Here is a 19,376-nt window from a genome sequence, read left to right as displayed (position 1 = left end):
TCTTTTTCGACATTTGTGCAAATGTATTAGAAGTACTTAAATTTACAAAGTATTGGCAAATTAATTTAAAAATTAGAGCCTTGACTGTAGCTTAAAATTGTGGTCAGCCACATCCTGTTTGACAACTTGACTGGCGTTCACCTGTGGCAGACTGAACTGATCGGAGAGAATTTAGAAAGAGGACTCACAATTCACACTGCATGTCAGGAAAATAACTAATAATTTGATCTGATGAGTTGCACTGAAGTCCAACTACAATGTTAAGTCAGAACCAGACACTGTAGATCAAGTGGCTCACAGTATCCACAGTAAAGCACGGTAGTGGTGGCATCATGCTATGTTAGTGGGTCTTGTAAATGGATAATCTAAAAAAAAAAAAAAAAAAAAAAAACTTGTGAAGGCTGAAAAGGTTGAAAAAAAAATAACTTTATGACAGGAAAAAAAAAATCAAATGAAAAAATGAAGAAACCATTACCATCAGTGGCGCTCTCTAACTGTTCCTGTTACCATGGTTCCACTCCATGACAAAAACATCTGCAGTGCTACCAGCCAGGCCAACAAGGATGTCACATAGGATACTACTGAGGACTCCAGGAGGTGTGGAGCTCCTGCACATTTTGGAAGATGTGTTTTGTACACATAAGCACTACACACGTGTTTGCCCATGCATGTCATCGCTGCGGTAGGGCAGAATGACTGTGCCCACATAGACTTAGCCAGACCCAGCTTTCCAAACACCATTGGAATCACCCCGCTGACCGTTAACGCTAACAAACCCACTAGTCTTGCATGCATACACACCAAGTGTGGAACTGATGACAAGCAAAAGGAAATGAAAAAGGGATGCGGTAAAAAAAAGAGAGGGCAGGACTTCAGATTTTCCTTTTGTCACTCCTGTCCTCAGCACGAGTTTGTTGAATAACTGGTTATGTAATAAGGCCCATTGCCATAGTTACCACAGGCAACATGGTATCCATGATATCACCAACAATTATCTCTTTAGGACACTGTGGTTGTGACATCATCATCGAGTCAGTTTCAGTCGTGACAGTAATAACCCTGGCTGCTTAACACAGCCTGATAGTGTCCATCTGCTTCAGAAGGAAAACTGAGGAACTGTTGGAAAACTTAAATCGACCATAAAACTGAAAAATTATTCAATTGTAATGTGCCAAACTAATCCTACGCAAAATCTGGTCAAAGTTGTTCTTAAGTACTTTGACAGATTGTTCAGCGCAATAAAAAAAGACATACGACATCAGCAGCAAAGGCACTGGAAAGTACTTTTCAGTGTCAGGTGCTATTCTTTGAATGATACGTCCTAAATTATCTATCAGAATTATCTGGAAAAGAAATTTTTCAACATTTTTGGAGGATGATAGAACAAAATGAAATAGTAAGAGTGAAACTACAGATGGTTAATTTAGCTTCACAAAAATCAGTCTAGCAGGAGCTACAAATTCTCTTATCAAGAGAACTACGCCAGTGTAGTTAAGTGACTGCAGATTGTATCTTTTCATTTACAGACATGAAAGTGGTGTTAATCTTCTTGTCCAGCTTCTGGCCGCATACATTCCCCTCCAAAAGTATTGGAACAGTGAGGCCAATTCCTTTATTTTTGCTGTAGACTGAAAACATTTGGGTTTCCCATCAAACAATGAATATGAGACAAGAGATCAACATTTCAGCTTTTCTTTCCAGGTATTTACATCTGGATCTGATGTGTAACTTAGAAGGTAGCACCTTTTGTTTGAACCCACTCATTTTTCATGTGAACGAAAGTATTGGAACATGTGACTGACAGGTGGGTTTTGTTGCCCTGGTGTTTCCTATTACATTGATTATTCAAACAATAAGTAGTGCTCAATGTCTACGTACATCTATAGTTAGAGGTGTAACCAACATGAAAACCAGAGAGTTGTCTTTGGGTGAAAAACAAGCAATTATGAGGCTGACAGAAGACGGAAAATCAATCAGCCCAAACATTGGCCATAGTTAGTACAACCATGTGGAATGTCCTGAAGAAGGGAGAAACCAATGGTGGACTAAGTAACAGATGTCGAACGGGTAGACCAAGGAAAATAGCAGCAATTGAGGACAGAAACATAATGTAAGCTGTAAAGAAAGACCCTAAAACAACAGTTGGTGACATCAGCAAGAATCTCCAGAGGGCAGGAGTGAAGCTATCACAACCTACTGTTCACAGAAGACTTCATGAACACAAGTACAAAGACTACAAAAGATGCAGCAAACCAATCATTAGCAAGAAGAATAGATAAGTCAGGCTGGAATTTACCAAAAAGTACAAAATGAGCCTCAAAAATTATTAATCTTCACTGATTACGTAACACATGGTGGCAGCAGCAAAATTAACTCAGAAGCCTACAGAAACATTTTGTCTGCCAGTTTAAAGAAAGATTCAACCAAACTGATTGGGAGCTCTTTCATCGTGGAGCAACATAATGACCAAAAACACCCTGCCTAAACCAGTGGTTCTCAACTCTGTTCCTCAGGACCCCATGTCCTGCATGTTTTAGATGCTTCCCTGCTCTAACACACCTGATTCAAATGATCAGCTCGTTATCAAGCCTCTGCAGAAGCCTGATGACGAGCTGATCATTTGAGTCAGGTGTGTTAGAGCAGGGAAGCATCTAAAACATGCAGGACATGGGGTCCTGAGGAACAGAGTTGAGAACCACTGGCCTAAACAACAAAGGAGTTAATCAGAGGCAAGAAGTGGAAGATTTTAGACTGGCCAAGTCAATCTCCAGACTTCAACCCTATAGAGCTGCATTTTACCTGCTAAAGAGGAGACTGAAGGGAGTACCCCCCCCAAAACAAACAATAACTGAAAGAGGCTGCAGTGAAAGCCTGGAAAAATGAAAGAAGAAAGCAAAAGTTTGGTGATGTCAGTGGATCATAGGCTTGATGCAGTTATTGCAAGCAATGGATCTTCAACTAAATATTAAGTCTTATTCATTTTAATTCCATTTGTTCCAATACTTTTGCTCACTTAGAAATTTAGTGACTCGTTACAAATAATCCTATCTTCTAAGTTGTGTATCAGATCCAGATGTAAATACCTGGAAATAAGAGCTGAAATATTGATCTCTTCTCATTTATATTTATTTATTCTTTGATGTCAAACCCAAATGTTTTCAGTCTACAGCAAAAATAAAGGAATTGGATTCACTGTTTCAATACTTCCAGAGTGGAGTGTATCCCCAACATATGTCAAGTTATGCTTTTAATGTGACTTGGGCCTTCAGCTATATTTTTGAGAATCTAACCATGTTTTAAGGCTTTTGCAATATTATCTGGAAATTAATTCCAAACCTATGAGGTAAGCACACTGAAAAGCAAAGCACATCAGATTGTCATATTTCCAGATGACCTATAATAAATCTATGAAAGAATCTAACTTTACTGCTCAAGGTGTTGCAAATATCGAACCTGGATAGAAAAAAAAAAAAAGAACTGGGGCTCTCCATTACAAAAACTCAGAAAAACCACCCATTCAGCACATAGTATAATTGGATCCTTCCTGCTTTCTCTCTTGGTGTAAATACACGGTCAACAGGCAAACACAAACACCCGCACACACCCCCTTACCCCCTACACAGACAAACACTGCCTATGTCTGGTACCCTTTTTATTATGGACGTTCACATGCTGAACCACTCAGACAACCATTCCAGTGTGAGTTTGTCTGTGTGTGTTGTTTGCAGTGCTCAGTGTTTTCCTGCTGGTGGTGGAAGTGATTTGGAAAGAATGCAGTGGAAAGGGAGGGGCGTCGCGGCTGTTAAACCAGCAGGGTCGGGCCTCAAATGAAAGCGCGGCGCTAACGAGGGCGGATGCTAATTGAGGAGCCTCCCAGCGTGGGGTCACAAACACACACAGACACATTTGCATCTTTCTCTGCTGCAGCATGTATACACACATACAGTGCAAAAAAGTCACATTAAGATTTAAAGTATGTGTATGATGATGTAAATAGCCTTTCTGACCCCAGCTGAGAAAGTATTAGTGTCCACATTAGGGCTAGGCAGTGGTATTTTTAGACAGAGTCACTGTATGAAATTGTCAATTCCGGAAGGGGTGGCTGGCCTCTGTTCTCTGCAGTCCTGTACAGTACCACAGCTCAGCTGTTTCAGCTTGGCTAGCTTTGTTAAAAGTCCCATTTCCAAAATGTGACTTCAAAGTAGTAAGAATAGTGACAAGACAGAGCTGAGTCGTGGCAGCAGATGTTTGAAGAGCTCTGTCAGAGGTAGGAAGGAATTATCATACAAAAAAAATGCACTGAAGGGTGCAGAGCTAAAACTATTTTAGATTTTAGCTCTTCCTAGTGGTTTACCAGGGAAAACAGATTAAGACTTTGTTACGGGTTCATCCATATAAATGGAAATGTACCGCTTCCCCATATCACTGCTTTCCATTGCACTCAAAATCTGAATGATCATGAGGCCAGGGATCCCTGTGGCACTAAAAAGTCAGTGGCCTGCTGTGACAGAATGAAGAGCAAATAGAACTGTTTACGATCTAATGTTGAGTGTTGAAGAATCTGTTAATGTGGATCAATCATTTCTAGGCAAAATATGATCTATTTGTCCCTCTGGAGTCAGTCTAGTAGGCAAAGATTAGAAAATACTCAGGTCTTAGCTAAAGCCTTGACGTAGAACTCTGAAGAAACCTAATACACATATATATAGTTTCACATAATTGTTTGAATAGGGAATCATTGTTTTCTTTTTGGCTAAGACTACACTCAGTGTTCAATCTATAGTTTTGCTCTTCAGGAGAATGGTTGATAAGGACATTTTCTTGGTTTTCAACAAATTTGATCAAAAGAGCAAAACCAACAGAATCAAGGCCAGTTCATGGTTTTCACACTGACATGGATTTGAGTGCAGATAAAGGATGAGCATAAGGTTCCACTCATAATATATTCTGCCTATTAAAAGGTGTGCCAAGGACAGAGCATGGACAGGGGGTGGGGGTGGGAGCATTTAAAACTTCTGACTGTATTTGTAGACCACTGATGGGAAGCGTGTACAGATCAAAGCACCTCCACCTCCAAAGACAGAAAATTTACTTGCAGTCTCTCCTTAAAACAAGCATTTATTTTAAGCACCATTTGTTTTCCTGCCACACGTGCCTTTGGTGTGTTTGTAATGCAGACGTTCTATGCGGTCACAAATTTCGGGCTCATGCACACGCAATTCTATTGACAATAAAATAATGAATATGTTTTGCATTTATCGCTTAACTGACTGTATCAACAGCCATGACAAATATTAGATGATTACTTCGAGTGAATGGCTAATAATCTCAGTTTTGAACCATTTTAAAACTGCCTCTAAGCCATAACCTGTGAATATCTACATACTGCATTTTAATAGTCTGGGGAACTTATACCAGTTCCAAAACAAAGTTAGATAAGAGCAATGAAAGTGACCGTTTCTCTGCGACTTTCAAACTGAAAGTCATTGTTGTTTCTAAGCGGACGAGATGCTGCTTTGTACAAGGTAACAGCAGAAAGAGAGTGTGACTGAAGTATGCGTTTGTGTGTTTAGCATGTGGGGGTCTCACCTGTTCTTCTGTGATGAGCCCGGTGTGTGTGTGTCCATTGTCATTGGTGTAGTGCAGAGGCAGACTCTGACACAGCTGTCCAAGCAGCATGGCCACTTCCTTCATGCTCCGCCAGCAGCATACCAGCACCATCTGGGCTGTCACCCTGTAGCCCTCACCGCCTGCAGCCAGGACACACACGCACAGTGACACACGCACACATTTTAAAACATTACAGGGGAAAAGTTTGATGACTCTTTGGGTTATTAGATATTAATTTAAACCAAAAGATTTATTAGTTTGAGTATGTACTGTGCCAAGCTAATGCTTTGTATTCAGTTGAAACCATACGAAGCATGCAAGTCTCAATCTGCCTGCTTTTGTTGTTTAATCACATTAGTTACACATAGGCAACCACACACGCATTAAACTGGGCCATTTGGTTTTACTTATTGCACTGAAGTGGCAGTTGTTTAGGTAATCATTTAAGAAATGAATCAAGAGACACGATGTGCATCATGTAAACATACTGCACAGTAAGGTAAAACACTGCCCCCATCAGGATATCACCAGTACTGCAGTGATGGACGGGAGTTTTAAAAACTGAGGTTAAATGCAGTCAGTGCAATATAGTGATCAGTAGTTCACCTGTGTTGAGGGAGGGTGTGTGTGTGGTTTGGGTCTGTGTGTGATCGTCTTCTCGGTGTGTGTCCAGCTCTCTTGCACTGGTGAAGAAATCATTGGTGTCTCTGGGCTGAATCTCCTGCAGGATCCTCTGCAGACCAGCTGAGGTCTCTGTACACAACAAACATGTCAGATTTTCAGTAATTTTTTTTCCAGTTACTTTTACTGAATTGTAATTTCCACCTTTTCTGCTTACATGGTGATCATATACAGAGTGAGGATAAATTAAGGAGGAGACAATTTCTCCATCCATAGAACCCATAGTTTCTGAATGGTTTGAAGATGTGAATCATCAGCTCAAACTTTGACTTTTACAGCCACCAGATGTCAACACAACAGGATACTCCTGGGAGATTGTTCCACAGCTCTCTCTCCCATCATTAAAACACCAAATGAGGGGATATCTTTTAGGAGAATGATATTTATCATTCCAGTGAAGTTCCAGAGACTAGGAGAATCAATAACAAGGAGCACTAAAGCTGTTGTGATGGCAAGATGTGGCCCAAAAAAAAAGAAATAATTTGTCACCTGTCTGTGTACTATACTTGCAATCAGGCATAAACTAACCGTGACGTCACCCGTTGGTTTCAACGCCAAGAAAATGAAGCCCGGATTTTGCTACTTCCTGGTCGCCGTTTTGGATTTTTTGGAGCCAGTGACGTAAAAAGCGTCATCAAACAGACTGGACCGGAGAGCAGCTAGGGGCAGGATTGGCTGAGAACTCTCTTATCCCGCCCACATTTTACCGCAGAGGCTTCTGTTGCTGTCTATCAAGTATAGCCACGCCCCCTGGCTCTGCCAACTTTAACGATTTATTTAAAATTCAGTATTGATTTATTTTAAGATCGGCCACCTGATCTCTCATTTTGACCATGAAAACTAACGGGAAAAAAATCCTGAGCTGTAGAAAATCAGTCTATAAAATTTTTTTTTTCCAAAAATGAATTGGGGTCTATGGAGCAAAAGCTTTTTGGAGCCTACCCTAGCAGACGGCGTGATATTGCAAGTTTTTGACACTTCCAGGTGGGCTTCAATTCTGGAGCCAGATGCTACGTCCACTATATATACAGTCTATGCTTGCAATACAGATGGCAATGAGAAAGGGACAGAGTTTACCTGAGTCTGTATCCATGGGAATGAGTCCTTCTGGGGAGGAGCTCTGGACTACAGGGGAAACCACATCAGACATCCTGTAGCACACAGTGATCAGCTCTGACACCAGACATCTCCACTGCTCAGTGTCAACCAAACTCCTAAAAACACACAAATACGTGTGACCTCGAGGCAGGGTCGGAGCATGAAAATACAGTATGTTGTTGTACTCAAAACTTCCACTACTACATTTGTTGTTGTGATTCTTGTGCTCACTCAGTGTTTAGATGCTGTAGGACAGCAGTGATGCAGTGAGCTCTGCCGTAGAGAGGACAGGAAGCAGCTGCCTGCAAGAGAGACGACTCAGCCCTCGAAACCTCCGACTGCAGACAGCACAGCAGGAACCGAACCACTGAGGACAGAAACAATAGCTTAATACATGGTATACACATGCATAGATGCAATCTGAAGGCTATGTCTGTAGATGTTACCTGCCAAAGTGTTCATTTCTAAGACGGGTTTCTCAGAAGCCTGGACCGGTAGGGAGGGAGGCTGGAAATCAAGGCCTTGTTTCTGGGCACAGAGCAACAGAGCCTGGCTCAGGTCTGGCTCATGGAGAAGAAGGATGAGCAGGTGGGCAGCTGTAACACTGTCAAAGGGTTTGTTGCTTGTACTGAGGTCCAGAGAAGCCTGAAGGACGGACCGCATCCTCTCTGGCACCTAAAGACACAGAAATCTATGCTGAAATCCTTACCCAACAGATGTTACTATTGGCAAATCACTGAGAAATGTGGCTCTACCAAAAGGAATTAACACTGCAATTTTATCTGTCCAACTTAAAAAAAAAATCCATCTATAAGATGATCTTTTTTCTTCCAAAGAGGGATAAGGTTTTGAATTATGTACAGAAAGTTTTGTTCAGGTGAGTGACATAGCTTGGTCTCAGATTAACCTGAAGGCCAACAGCTGATGGAGGAAGCTGCCGCAGTAAGACTGAGGCCAGTTGCTTGACTTCCAGGAAATTGCTGGCAACACAGTAAAGGACATTCTGAGCATGTGCAGAGGTCACAACTTCTCCAAGAGCAAACACATCATCAGGGCCTGAGAAACAGAGAGGCAGAGGTGAAGAAACTCAGCAGGGGTCAGTGAATGACAAGAAGCTGCAGCATCAGGCTGGCATCAAAGCAAAGAGGTTTGCCAGTGACAGGTAGACTGCTGGTCCAGGCACAAACTGAAAAATTTATTCCAGAGCTGTGAGCTGCACAGTTGTGTGTAAATTGTGCCAAAGATTGCTGCTAAGCTGTCCTTGATCAAAGCACTGAACTCGAAACTACTGAGAGTGTATTGGACAGAATACAACACTGTTCTGAGCTTTTTGGTGCACTACAGAAACCTTTAGATGTACTTTCAATACTTTATTATCAGGAGGCCAAATTTCAACTATCTAGTGTTGTATTGTCTGAAAAAGTAACTTTAAAGTTGTGTTTTTGTACAATGAAAGTTCAGCCATCAGTGATGAACATAAAGGAAACAACTGCCATGGAAGTTAAAATGAAATGAATACGCTCCTAAAACATGTTCGATATGCCTACACTATTATGCAGATATTCCACTGATATTATATTGCAATAAAAATATATTGTTAGTAACAGAGGGAACATATTTCCAATGATGTGATGTTTTATCAAGTGTGATGCTATAATGTATTCAAAACTGCAACTAGTGAGCAGTAGGGGTACCAGTGTTGAAGGTGAACAGCTGACCCAGCAGACCCAGCAGGTGGAGGGCCATAAGGCATTTAGAGAAGGACGCTCCAGGGAGCAAAACCTCCAGCAGCGTCACACAGAGCCAGCGCAGGAACTCCTACATCATGACAAGCATCACAAATAAGCATTTATTTAGATTTTTTTTAATTAGGCAAAATATTCACACCAAAAAAAATTACTGATTATCTTAAATACAAATTCATCAATCATGCTGTCCAGCAAGTTTAAAGGAAATATTTAAATTGTTGCAATAAAATTTATAAAAACAAAGACATTTTGAAAGGGGCTCATTCATTTCCATTAAGTGCTACAAAGCGAGTAAATGAGGCTGCATAACGTCATCAGAAGGTGGCGGTATAGACCACAATACACGTCGCTGTGTAACGTTTTTTGCAAAATTGGGTACATTTTTAATTTAATTATTCTGTTCCATTAGATGCATAAAATATGCTTTTGTGTACATGTGTGTGCTGTACCTTATAGTGCTGTAGTGTGTTTTGGTCTTGTTCTTTCTGGTCCTCATCTTTCTCCTGGGTCAGTCTCTTCTGCAGCAGCTGAGTGCTGTCCTTCACTCTGCAGAGCAACTGTTTGGCAAAAGACCAAAGTTTCAATAAGTGATTATTTAGAATTTTTAATTTCATTTTTTTTTAATCATTCAAAAGTTAAAGAGTTGTTAATAATGTAGCACCCAGGTACAATCTACACACAGTGAGTCCAGTAATTCCCCAATACAAACCTGTGAGCTGCTGTCCCCAGCACATCAACGAACAACAAAGCTCACTGCACACAACCAGTCCAACATTTCAAATGCAATCAGACACAATGTTAGGTGAAGGGGGGCTCACCTTCTTCATCAGGCTGACTGTTTGCTGTCTGATTCCTGGTGATTGGCTGTTAAGATTAGGCAGAAGAAAGTGGCGGATCAGGTCCATTTCCTTTGAGGTCAGAACCTCAGTGCTGCGATGGCTCTCACACACCAAACCCAAAGCGTCCATTCTCACCTGTGCGGTCAGACGTGATATTACACAAAATGTATAAAAACACTTTCAAAGCTGTAAAGAAAAAATAAAGTTACACTATTTAAGAATACAGAAGGACTCACTTGATCATGTTTGTGTATGAGTGCTTGATGGAACAGGGAGAGGGGCACCAGTCCTCCCCACAGACCCTCCTCTGTGGACGGTAAGACTCCCTGGGCCCTGGCTGCCCGCAGACATGTCATCAGTGCTCCCAGAGCACCCCTGCTGCCTGAAGGACCTAACAAGAACAGAAAATAACAGAATAGTTCTGGTCATAGTTCTTCAAGACCAAAAGATCACATGGTGATGAATTTGAAGATTCAGGTAAGAATCATGGTTGAGGAATCAGAATTCTCCCTCCAGACTGAACTGAACTTGGGATCAAATTCTATTCCTGAATATAAAGTCCGTCCCTTCATCTCACGACTAAAGGTCCACCTCATAAATCTCTGCGTTCTGGTGCTGCTCTGATTTTATTTGAGAAGTTCTGATGAGAGGTGGAAAATCATAAAACTTTGATTTTTACAGAATTACAGCCCACTCTCCACAATTGTCTTCTGTTAAAATGATAAGTTATGCCTCTAAGAAACGTGGTGTGTCCGGTTGTGCCACAGTAATCACAGTTCTGTAAAATTTATGTGAACCAAGAAAGCTTGAACAGTGCTGTTATTCATTTCTTAAAGGTACTACATGTCAGTAATTCATCTGAAAGTTCAGGCGCTGCTAATCAGCTAGCCCCTATGCATCCTATTTCATGTTTCCAATCTACAAGTTGGGTCAAAGTTGCAGCAGTCACTAGTGTCATTCAGCTACCTCTCCAGTGACTCTCTCAATTAATGAAAGAACTCAAACTCTGCCGTCATGGACTGCAGCTGGTAACTGTAATTGAATATGTCCAAATCTCTGAGTGAGCAGAACAAGGACTACTATTGCCAACTTCAGTCTAAGACGGTGGGCCAACCTGCAGGAGGGAAACAGACATACTGAGCCAGGGCTACCTGGTTAGCAGCATCTGAACTTAAATGTGTTATTTAATTTAAAAATATATCAGTAGCACCTTTAAAGAGGCAATCTGTAGGTTTCTTAAAAACATCCACGATTTTAGACCATCAAATAACCTGTCACAAGCTCTATATCTTTTAGCTGTGCTAATGAATGCTCTCTTCTCTGTTTTTGAAAAGACAGATTGCTCCAACTGCAATCTGTCTCTTCACAACAGAACGCTTTGTGAAACTTGAGAACACTACACTGGTAGCACACTACCAGCAAAAAGTTTGGACCCACCTTCTCATTCAATGCTTTTTATTTAATTACTTTGTACACTGAGGATTAATACCGAAGACATCAAAACTATAAAAGAATCCATATGGAATTATGTTGTAAACAAAAAGTGTTTATCTACAATCTAGAAAATAACACAAATAAATAAAATGCACTGAATGTGAACGTGTGCAAACCTTTGACTGGTAGTTTAAGTGTTTGTTTTTACCTGTGCTGCAGGCCGGTGTGTCCTGTAAGGCCTGCACCATGTGTGCCAGACTGGAGGGGCTGCACCGAAGCAGCTTGGGCAGGAAGTAGTCCAGGATGTACGTGGTCTGGTCCAGCCTGGCACGGCACAGGACATGTAGCAGGGGGGTTACCCACGTCTGGTGCCACTGCTCCATCCAGTCCTCTGTTTTTGCATCAGTACCAGCAGTGCTTGCTAGCTGTGCCTTGTGGCTGACAAACAGCCTCTCCAGCAGGTCGCTGGCATAAGGAGCCAGTGTCTGGTCACCCATCAGGCCCAAGAGACATGAAGGCAGGGGCGGCTGGATGTCCAACAGGTACCCTGCCCCATAGAGCTCAACCAGGCAGCCCAAGGAGCCATATTTTCCCCTCATGTGCCATTCCAGCCCCAGCAGATTCTGGGTGAGGTTTGTGATATAAGGGTCCTTGGTTGGGTCAGAAATTGACGGGTTGGTGTGCTGATGGAGGAGGAGGAGGTTGCGGAACAGGGAGCGGGTTTGGTGGCGGACGCCATCCAGCGGATGCTCCCAGTGAGAGTAGATGTGTTCCAGCAGGTGTCGCTGCAGCTCAGAGCCTCCACTGAGGTCCTGCTGGAGGCTGGGAGGGCAGAGCCGTGCTTCTCCTTGCAGACAGTCCAGGGCAGCACCACTCCACAGGGTCAGCACACGAGCCACCACCATGGCTGTACAGGACTCCTTTATACTGTAATAAAGATTAAAATAACCATATTTGTTATACCTAAACTCAGCAATTGGATTTTTCCTGAATTTGTTTTAATTGGCATCCTCCACTCAGATTAAGTATCCAAACATTATAATGTTTTTGAAACTGTGGACGGCAACACAGAAGAACTTCTGAATCATGTTTTAATTGTCAATTATGATCGAAAACAGACTGGGTATCAGACCAAATCACCTGACATCTAGATCCAGCAGCGTGTTTGGGACCAACAGCAGCAGTTGTTCCCACTGTGGTCCTGGGAGAGCACCCTTCCAGTTCAGCATCGCCAGAGCCCCATGACATAGATACAGAGAGACACCTGGTGGACGTCCACTTGTACATAAACCCTCACACCTCTGTTTGAGCCACTGAGGAGCTGCATCCAAACCCTGGACTGAGCTACGTAGCAGACTGCACACCTGACACACACAAACAGGAACAGGGCTGAACATTTCAACAGCAGCTGCAGGTTTCTGTGTGAATCTACAGCTTATTTAACATCTTATAAATGTAACTTTTATGATAAATGTCATCACTTTCAGAGATAAAAATGTCTTTCAAGGCTATGAACTAATATTTTCAAATCATTTAGGGTGTTTTGATGTGCTGCTTCCTCAGTTTAGATTTGCATTTAGAAAGGTTAACATTTACTACAGCATACACAGTTCAGTCATATGTCTTTTATAAGACTTTCAGAACATAAGTAAATCTTCTCAAGACATAGCATGTAAAGTCCAGAATGTTTAATCCGCTACTTACCACAGAAGCAACGTCGTCTCCAAAGCCCATGACAGACCTGATCAGTAACACTACTGCCATGCCAGCTGTGCTCTGGACTGACTGGATGAACTCCTCTAGAAGCACAGAGAGAAACAAAGAAGGACTTAGGTGGGGAAAAAGTGGGTAAATTCAGTTTCCTGATTCTTTTTAATTTTACCCTTTGTGTAAATGTCACTTAACAATAAAACTGTTTCTTCAGCTACCATTATCAAGGCTGATGTTTGTAAACCTAATTTCACCTGCAAATAACTAAGTGCTAAAATGACTGATAACACAAAATAATCACCAACATCTACAACCTATAAAGATGTTTATTAATGTGGTCGATGTCACCAAGATCCATATCACATCATCTTTAGGTCATACTATACAAAAACTGTAGAACATTTTATTAGTAGGTTGAACTAGATCCAATTTGTTGCAGAGTTTGGAGGAAACAAGCGCATATATTTTGAAACCAAAGCAGATTTCAAGGACTATGATAAAATGAATGCATGATTCAAAAACTAAATCTACCTTACATCAGACTCTTAGATTCACTCCTTTACTATACTGTATAGCACTAGCACTTTATTTAGTTAAGTCCAAATTACATAAAAGAAATGCACTACACAGTGCAAAAAAGAAAAAGAAGTGTCTGGTGGATAAACTACGTTCTGCCAACAACTCTGTAATGCAATTCAGCGTATTTACTAGATTCTACATCTGCTGGTGAAGAAACAAAATGTTGGTGATTTAGAAGTGTCTGAAATCTCAATTTACTGCTCATAGGAGAGTAAACTGTCGAGTGTATATAATGCAGGGTGTAGTAGATGATGTCTGTGAATAAGTGTTTGATTTATTGACTGCCAGGGGTGGATGTCTGTTTTGCAGTGAGACAGGTCTATGAGTTTGCTTCCAACTGCTTGCCCTCTGCACATGCCAGTGGGGCATCTGCAATTTTTAGGTTATAAAGTGTCTTACCATCAGTGAGGATATGCATGTAGCAGCCAAGGAGGCTGCCCAGTGTGTCCTCCAACTTGCAGTGATCCGGGTCAGCTTGCAGGGTTACACTGAGGCTGTCCTGACATCTCTGGACCACCAGCATGGAAGTCTTCACTGCAGCCAAACAGGACTGCATCAGCTGGGCCTGGGCAATGTGACGGCCTGCTAGACCACTTGGAGAACACCAGGGGGCGACAGAGACAGACAAATCATTAACAAGTCACATATTTGAAATATCAGCGACAAGTCCAATAGGTGTTCTTTGCCAAGAAGGTGCCTGAGGGATAAGGAGATGAAAAGATATACTTCTTTGTGCACTTTTTATAATGTGTTTTTATTGTGACCTATCGTCCTTTTATCGTGACTTATTGTCCTTTTATTATGACTTAATATCATTTTATTATGACCTATAGTCCCATGTTTCATTGTTATGTTTTCTTTGTGTACTTTTTGTAATGTCCTTTTATTGTGACCTGTTGTCCTGTTTCACTGTTATTTTTTTTCTTTCTATTTTTTATCTGCATAGGGACTGCGGATGTAAATTAGCATTGTTGCTATAATCCCACATATTTACATCTATTGTTGTCTAAATACACATTCATTAATGTGCACTGTCACTCAAATAAATAAAAAATATGCCATCCCACACTTTCTTGCAGAAGCACCATTCAAAGTGATACACCATCCGCAGCAGAACCACATCAACAACATTAGTCATTGTGTGTGCTTATGCAGCTTGGTGAAAGTGCAGTGCGATTGTTTTTAGCACTGTGATTGAGTTTCTTTTCTTTTGTCCTGAATTCTACTTCACATCTTCGTTCTGTTCATGAGTCTACAATTGCTGAATGGAGCGGCATAGAGGAAGCGGCATATCTCCAAAACCAAACCAAAAATATCACTACAGAATGACTGCAAACGAGAAGTCTACTGTGAAATGACCTCACGAGACTCAGCGACACCTTAAAGACATGGTTGATCAAAGCAGTTCTGTGAGGAAGAACAGTTTAAAAAAGCCACAGGTAGCTGATCCATAGCTATAAATTAAAGACATCAAGACTGTTATTAGGTTAAGCATATTGAGTTTGGCTTTACTTGTGACTCAAAGGATGAACAGATCCAATTTCATGACCAAGTAAAGTAGAAAACAGTGATTTCAAAGGATTCCCACATTTTTTCGCAAATATCTTTGTAAAAATAAGAGTGCAGAATGTGCCTCCATACCTGTTCTGGCGAAGGTATTCACTCAATACCTTGTGAAGAAACTGCAGCACTATACAAAGGAGAGCAGAATTCAATGAGGGTCAGATAAAAAATAGCAGTTCTCTTAAAATAAGGCATTCTTTACTGACAGTAGGTGGAAGTAAGTTGGATACAAACCTTCAGGTAGTAGTTTCTTAATGCATCGCTCACCTGGAAATTGAGGATTTTGCAAAGATTATTATATACTTACATATAGGTGTATAAAAGGTGGTGAAGCCTTTTGTGCAGCGTTCTGCACAAAAAGGCAAAGGCAACCACTCACCGAGAGGGAAGCCATCCAGACAGGCAGAGATGGTGTCTATGATGTTTGAATGCTGCTCTGAAGGTGAGGCGGACATACACTCAGACAAGCATGTGGACAAAGAGTTTACAGTGTGCTCCTGAAGCCATTCTGGTGCTGAACCCAAGGCACTGAGGAGAGCAACACAGACACACTGTTAAACAGAGAACGCAAGAATTTACTGTAAACACAGCTACACAAGTGAGAAACAAGCTATAATGTAATGTAATTATAACTAGAAAGTTGAAACTTAAAGAGTGCCATTCAAATCATCCGAAAATGTATTTTTCCTTGTAACCAAAATGCTTCATGCCCATCATACACAATAATAACGGCAGATATGTTTCAAAACAATGTTGGAAAAAGACAGCAGGTAGATGGTTTGAATGAGTGAAACAGACTAATCAAAGTGCTGGCATGTAATGGCAAATATACTGGTGATTTAGTATCTACATTTTTGTCATTTCTACAAATGGTAGCTCAAATGGATACCAAAATGTATTGGTGCACCTGGCAATGGCTCGTCTTAGGGGGTTCTTGGCCTGCAGGGAGGTGTAGACCAGAGCTAGAGTGTGTAGACAAGCATCTAAAAGAACTCCGTCAGACTGCTCTTCATTCAGGGCCTCCAGCTGGGACCCTGCCTGTAAGTACACACAACACTTCTGTCATATATAATAGAGTAACACAAGACTAGAATTCTAGCCGAGTGTGCACCGTTCACTGCTGACAAAACACCGTGTTCTTCACGGACACACCTTTTTAACCAGCTGGATCTGCTGCACTGGCTCTGTCAGCTCCAAACAGCACTGCAGGGTTCGGGCAACCTGCCGGACTCCATCGTCTCCTCCATCAATAGAGAGCGACACTTGGAAAGTTCAAAACAAACTGTTAAAAATTGAATTCTATAACATACTGTTGAGCTCCAAACTGTTGATACTCATGCAAATCATTAACGTTGAGGATTTTAATTGGCTTCCTCTGGCTACAAATTACATAGACAAGAGACAAAACACAGGGGTACTGAGTTAGAGATGTTAGTTGTTACGGCCTCTTTAAAATTAACAAATTAAGGCTCAAACAAACAGAGACTGGCAACATATAAACTGGACACAGACACAGCGGGTGAGTTGGTTAAGGGGGAAAAAAAACAGCTTTTTTTATGAATAATCCAACTAATCAGGGTAGAAATAATGGTGAAAGGAAAAGGGCTGTAGTTGCTGGTCAAAAGAAACAAAAGAGGGGTGGTGAATGTGGCTAACCCGGCAATGGGCCCTCGGAGCAGTCGCCATCCTTAACTAAACTGCCTAACCAAAAATAATTGTCCAGGGAGGACATGTGGCTTTGTGGTGTTCATGCCTCTGCTCTGACTGCCGCTCTCTCCTGCCTCCCTAAATACCCTCCTCCTCCCTAAGTGCAGTTGCACAGGTAAAGGGAGGAGGGAGATCAGAGAGACAGTAGCCAGCCACACGAACCCCCCCCCCCCCCCCCATAAGATGTTGCGTGGAGGTTTGCCCCAACCTACACACAAAAAATGGCTACAAATTACATAGACAAGAGACAAAACACAGGGGTACTGAGTTAGAGATGTTAATGACTACATGTTATGTCTTTCCCTTTCTTATGAGCAGCAACTATGTCTCAGGGATGGACACAAAGAACAAGCTTACTTAACTCTTTGGTTTTAGATAAGACTTGCAACTACCAAGTATCCAACAAATAATAAGTGTCATGTAATTTCAGGCTCAACTGTAGCATTTAGTGGAGGACAGACATGTGTGGGCTGCTATACCTGACATGTAACACCATTAAGGGAGCAAAACTTATTTTTTTTAATAAATAATATTTGATTTGCTCACTGGTTGTTCAACTTCCATACCTATCAGCTTGTGTAGCTTCTCGTCTTCCAGCACCACAGCCTCAACTTTGGCAGTTTTCTTCTTCACCACCATGACTCTGTTCTGTGTGAGAAGCACCAACCTTATATGTTGTATAGCTGTACAGACGTTTCACAAAAAAGTACATCTCGGACTTAAACAAACATGCAACAAATTTGCGACGTAGCTTGGGTAAAGGTTCAGTTTCAGTAAGAGACCCTCACATCTGTCAACACTGAGCACCACGGTGAGTCCTTACCTTTTCACTGGTTCCTTTTGAATTACAGTTACCTGTACTTACCAGTTATTTGTTTTTCGGTATGCAAGCCACCCCAAACTCTCTCTCTCATTCAGACACACACAAATGCTTACACGAATGCTCACATTTGTCTATGCAGCTATTGCATATTTCACTTGATCCTGGTTAAAATTACTGATGCTAGGACTAATGTTAGCTAACTACTGCTAGCTGTCTGGTACTGACTCTACGCCTAAAATAAAAGGCAACACCGACAAAGCAAACACTTCAGCAACAAAATAACAAAACACTCACAAAGAGTACAGCAGCGACATAAATGTGTGAAGTTAAAAGTAAAAAATATTCAGCTCAGTTCTGCATGTGATTTACTCACTTCAAGTCCTACTGCTTCAGCTGGTAGATTTGCTAGCGTCAAGTTAGACGACAAGAGCATTTCCTTTCTGAGAATCTTTTCGGAATAAAATACCGTTTAAACATTATGCCTCCTAATAAAATAAAACGGTACACATATGAAACCAATGAGAAAATTCCTATTGCTAATTGAGCTACATGATTAAAGCAGGTCATTTTGTGCAAAATATGTAACTGAATTTATATCTCACAAGTATTAGTACGTTATAAAACTTTAACTTTGAAGCTACTCATATGCTTTCCGACATTCTTCTCGCTAACTCGACGCATCCATGGGCCATGCTGCTCAGGTGGGACGTCACTTCCGGTAAACATTTTGATCCCGCCCTCAGAAACTGTTCTGGCCAGAAAGTGGCGCTCCGGGGTTTTATTGGTTAATGAGACACGTCAATCAACGACTGACTTCGTGTTCTTCTGCGCAGTGAAACGCCCACCAGGATTGTGATTGGACGCATTTCACGACGCCACACCCTTTAAAAACCAACCCGTCTCCAACTTTTGCTTGGGAGTTGAAATGAAAACCTCTGGGAAAAGACAGAAATTCACCGTTTGTAGTGATGAATTAGGATTTCTTTCACAGGAATAACAGCAGATACAAACACAGTGGACTCGACATGACGTAAGGTCTCTCAAAAAGTGTCTTTACGTCAATATCTTCAAGGGTAAGTGGAGAAGCTAAGATGAAAATAGCTGTTTTAATAATTAAACAGGAAACGACAATTTTAGCTAAGCCTGTCTACAGTTAGAATGATTCAGCTAGTCGTGGGACAATTATGTGAAACTGATCATTTATCAGAAAAATTTCATTAATGTAAATACAGCAGTCCTAAAAAAGCCTTTTTCTCATTTCTATTATATATTCACTGTTTTAAAGCAGAGCAAGTAGTGTAAGTTGTGTTTTACTAGCTTCTCTTTTAAGTTAGCTTTGTTTTCCAAGCTTTGACCCTGAAATTTAGGGAATTATTCTACAAAAATCGCTGCCAAGTCTATGTGGAACAATACTAAAGATTAGCATATATTCTTATGACATCACATTGCATAAAATACACAAGTTATGGTTTATTTTAGTATGGAAATTCACTTGAAGTAGGCTACATCAGACAGTGCTACATTTAGCTACCCCTCATAAACTCCAGAGCTTTTTTTGACTACTACTAACCATTCTGAGGGGAA

At 41.2% G+C, this 19,376-nt stretch overlaps 2 protein-coding genes across 3 annotated transcripts in view; one reads left to right on the top strand and one right to left on the bottom strand.

Annotated features, from left to right (window-relative positions):
- thada (THADA armadillo repeat containing) overlaps positions 1 to 18,217 on the bottom strand; it is a 137,503-nt gene extending 119,286 nt beyond the window's left edge. Inside the window, exons 1-21 of one of the 2 annotated variants that reach the window (XM_051959561.1) lie at positions 18,166 to 18,217; positions 17,536 to 17,617; positions 16,415 to 16,524; positions 16,170 to 16,300; positions 15,642 to 15,790; positions 15,497 to 15,529; positions 15,341 to 15,389; positions 14,099 to 14,292; positions 13,115 to 13,209; positions 12,551 to 12,774; positions 11,619 to 12,337; positions 10,213 to 10,367; positions 9,956 to 10,111; positions 9,587 to 9,694; positions 9,084 to 9,207; positions 8,297 to 8,445; positions 7,836 to 8,064; positions 7,621 to 7,756; positions 7,369 to 7,505; positions 6,217 to 6,363; positions 5,590 to 5,750 (exon numbers count right to left, since the gene is read on the bottom strand). In XM_051959561.1, coding sequence (XP_051815521.1) covers positions 5,590 to 5,750; positions 6,217 to 6,363; positions 7,369 to 7,505; positions 7,621 to 7,756; positions 7,836 to 8,064; positions 8,297 to 8,445; positions 9,084 to 9,207; positions 9,587 to 9,694; positions 9,956 to 10,111; positions 10,213 to 10,367; positions 11,619 to 12,337; positions 12,551 to 12,774; positions 13,115 to 13,209; positions 14,099 to 14,292; positions 15,341 to 15,389; positions 15,497 to 15,529; positions 15,642 to 15,790; positions 16,170 to 16,300; positions 16,415 to 16,524; positions 17,536 to 17,608 — 3,279 coding nt within the window. In that variant the 5' untranslated portion in view covers positions 17,609 to 17,617; positions 18,166 to 18,217. The other variant, XM_051959562.1, reaches the window with a different exon arrangement.
- A 500-nt stretch (positions 18,218 to 18,717) lies between these two features.
- Positions 18,718 to 19,376, top strand: part of plekhh2 (pleckstrin homology domain containing, family H (with MyTH4 domain) member 2) — a 44,127-nt gene continuing 43,468 nt past the window's right edge. The window contains 1 exon segment of the mRNA XM_022192108.2: positions 18,718 to 18,865. The gene's annotated coding sequence lies outside the window, so the exon portion shown is untranslated.

Source organism: Acanthochromis polyacanthus, chromosome 15 (genome assembly GCF_021347895.1).
Source record: "Acanthochromis polyacanthus isolate Apoly-LR-REF ecotype Palm Island chromosome 15, KAUST_Apoly_ChrSc, whole genome shotgun sequence".
Classification (NCBI taxonomy): Eukaryota; Metazoa; Chordata; class Actinopteri; family Pomacentridae; genus Acanthochromis; species Acanthochromis polyacanthus.
This window is presented reverse-complemented; position numbering and strand designations above follow the sequence as displayed.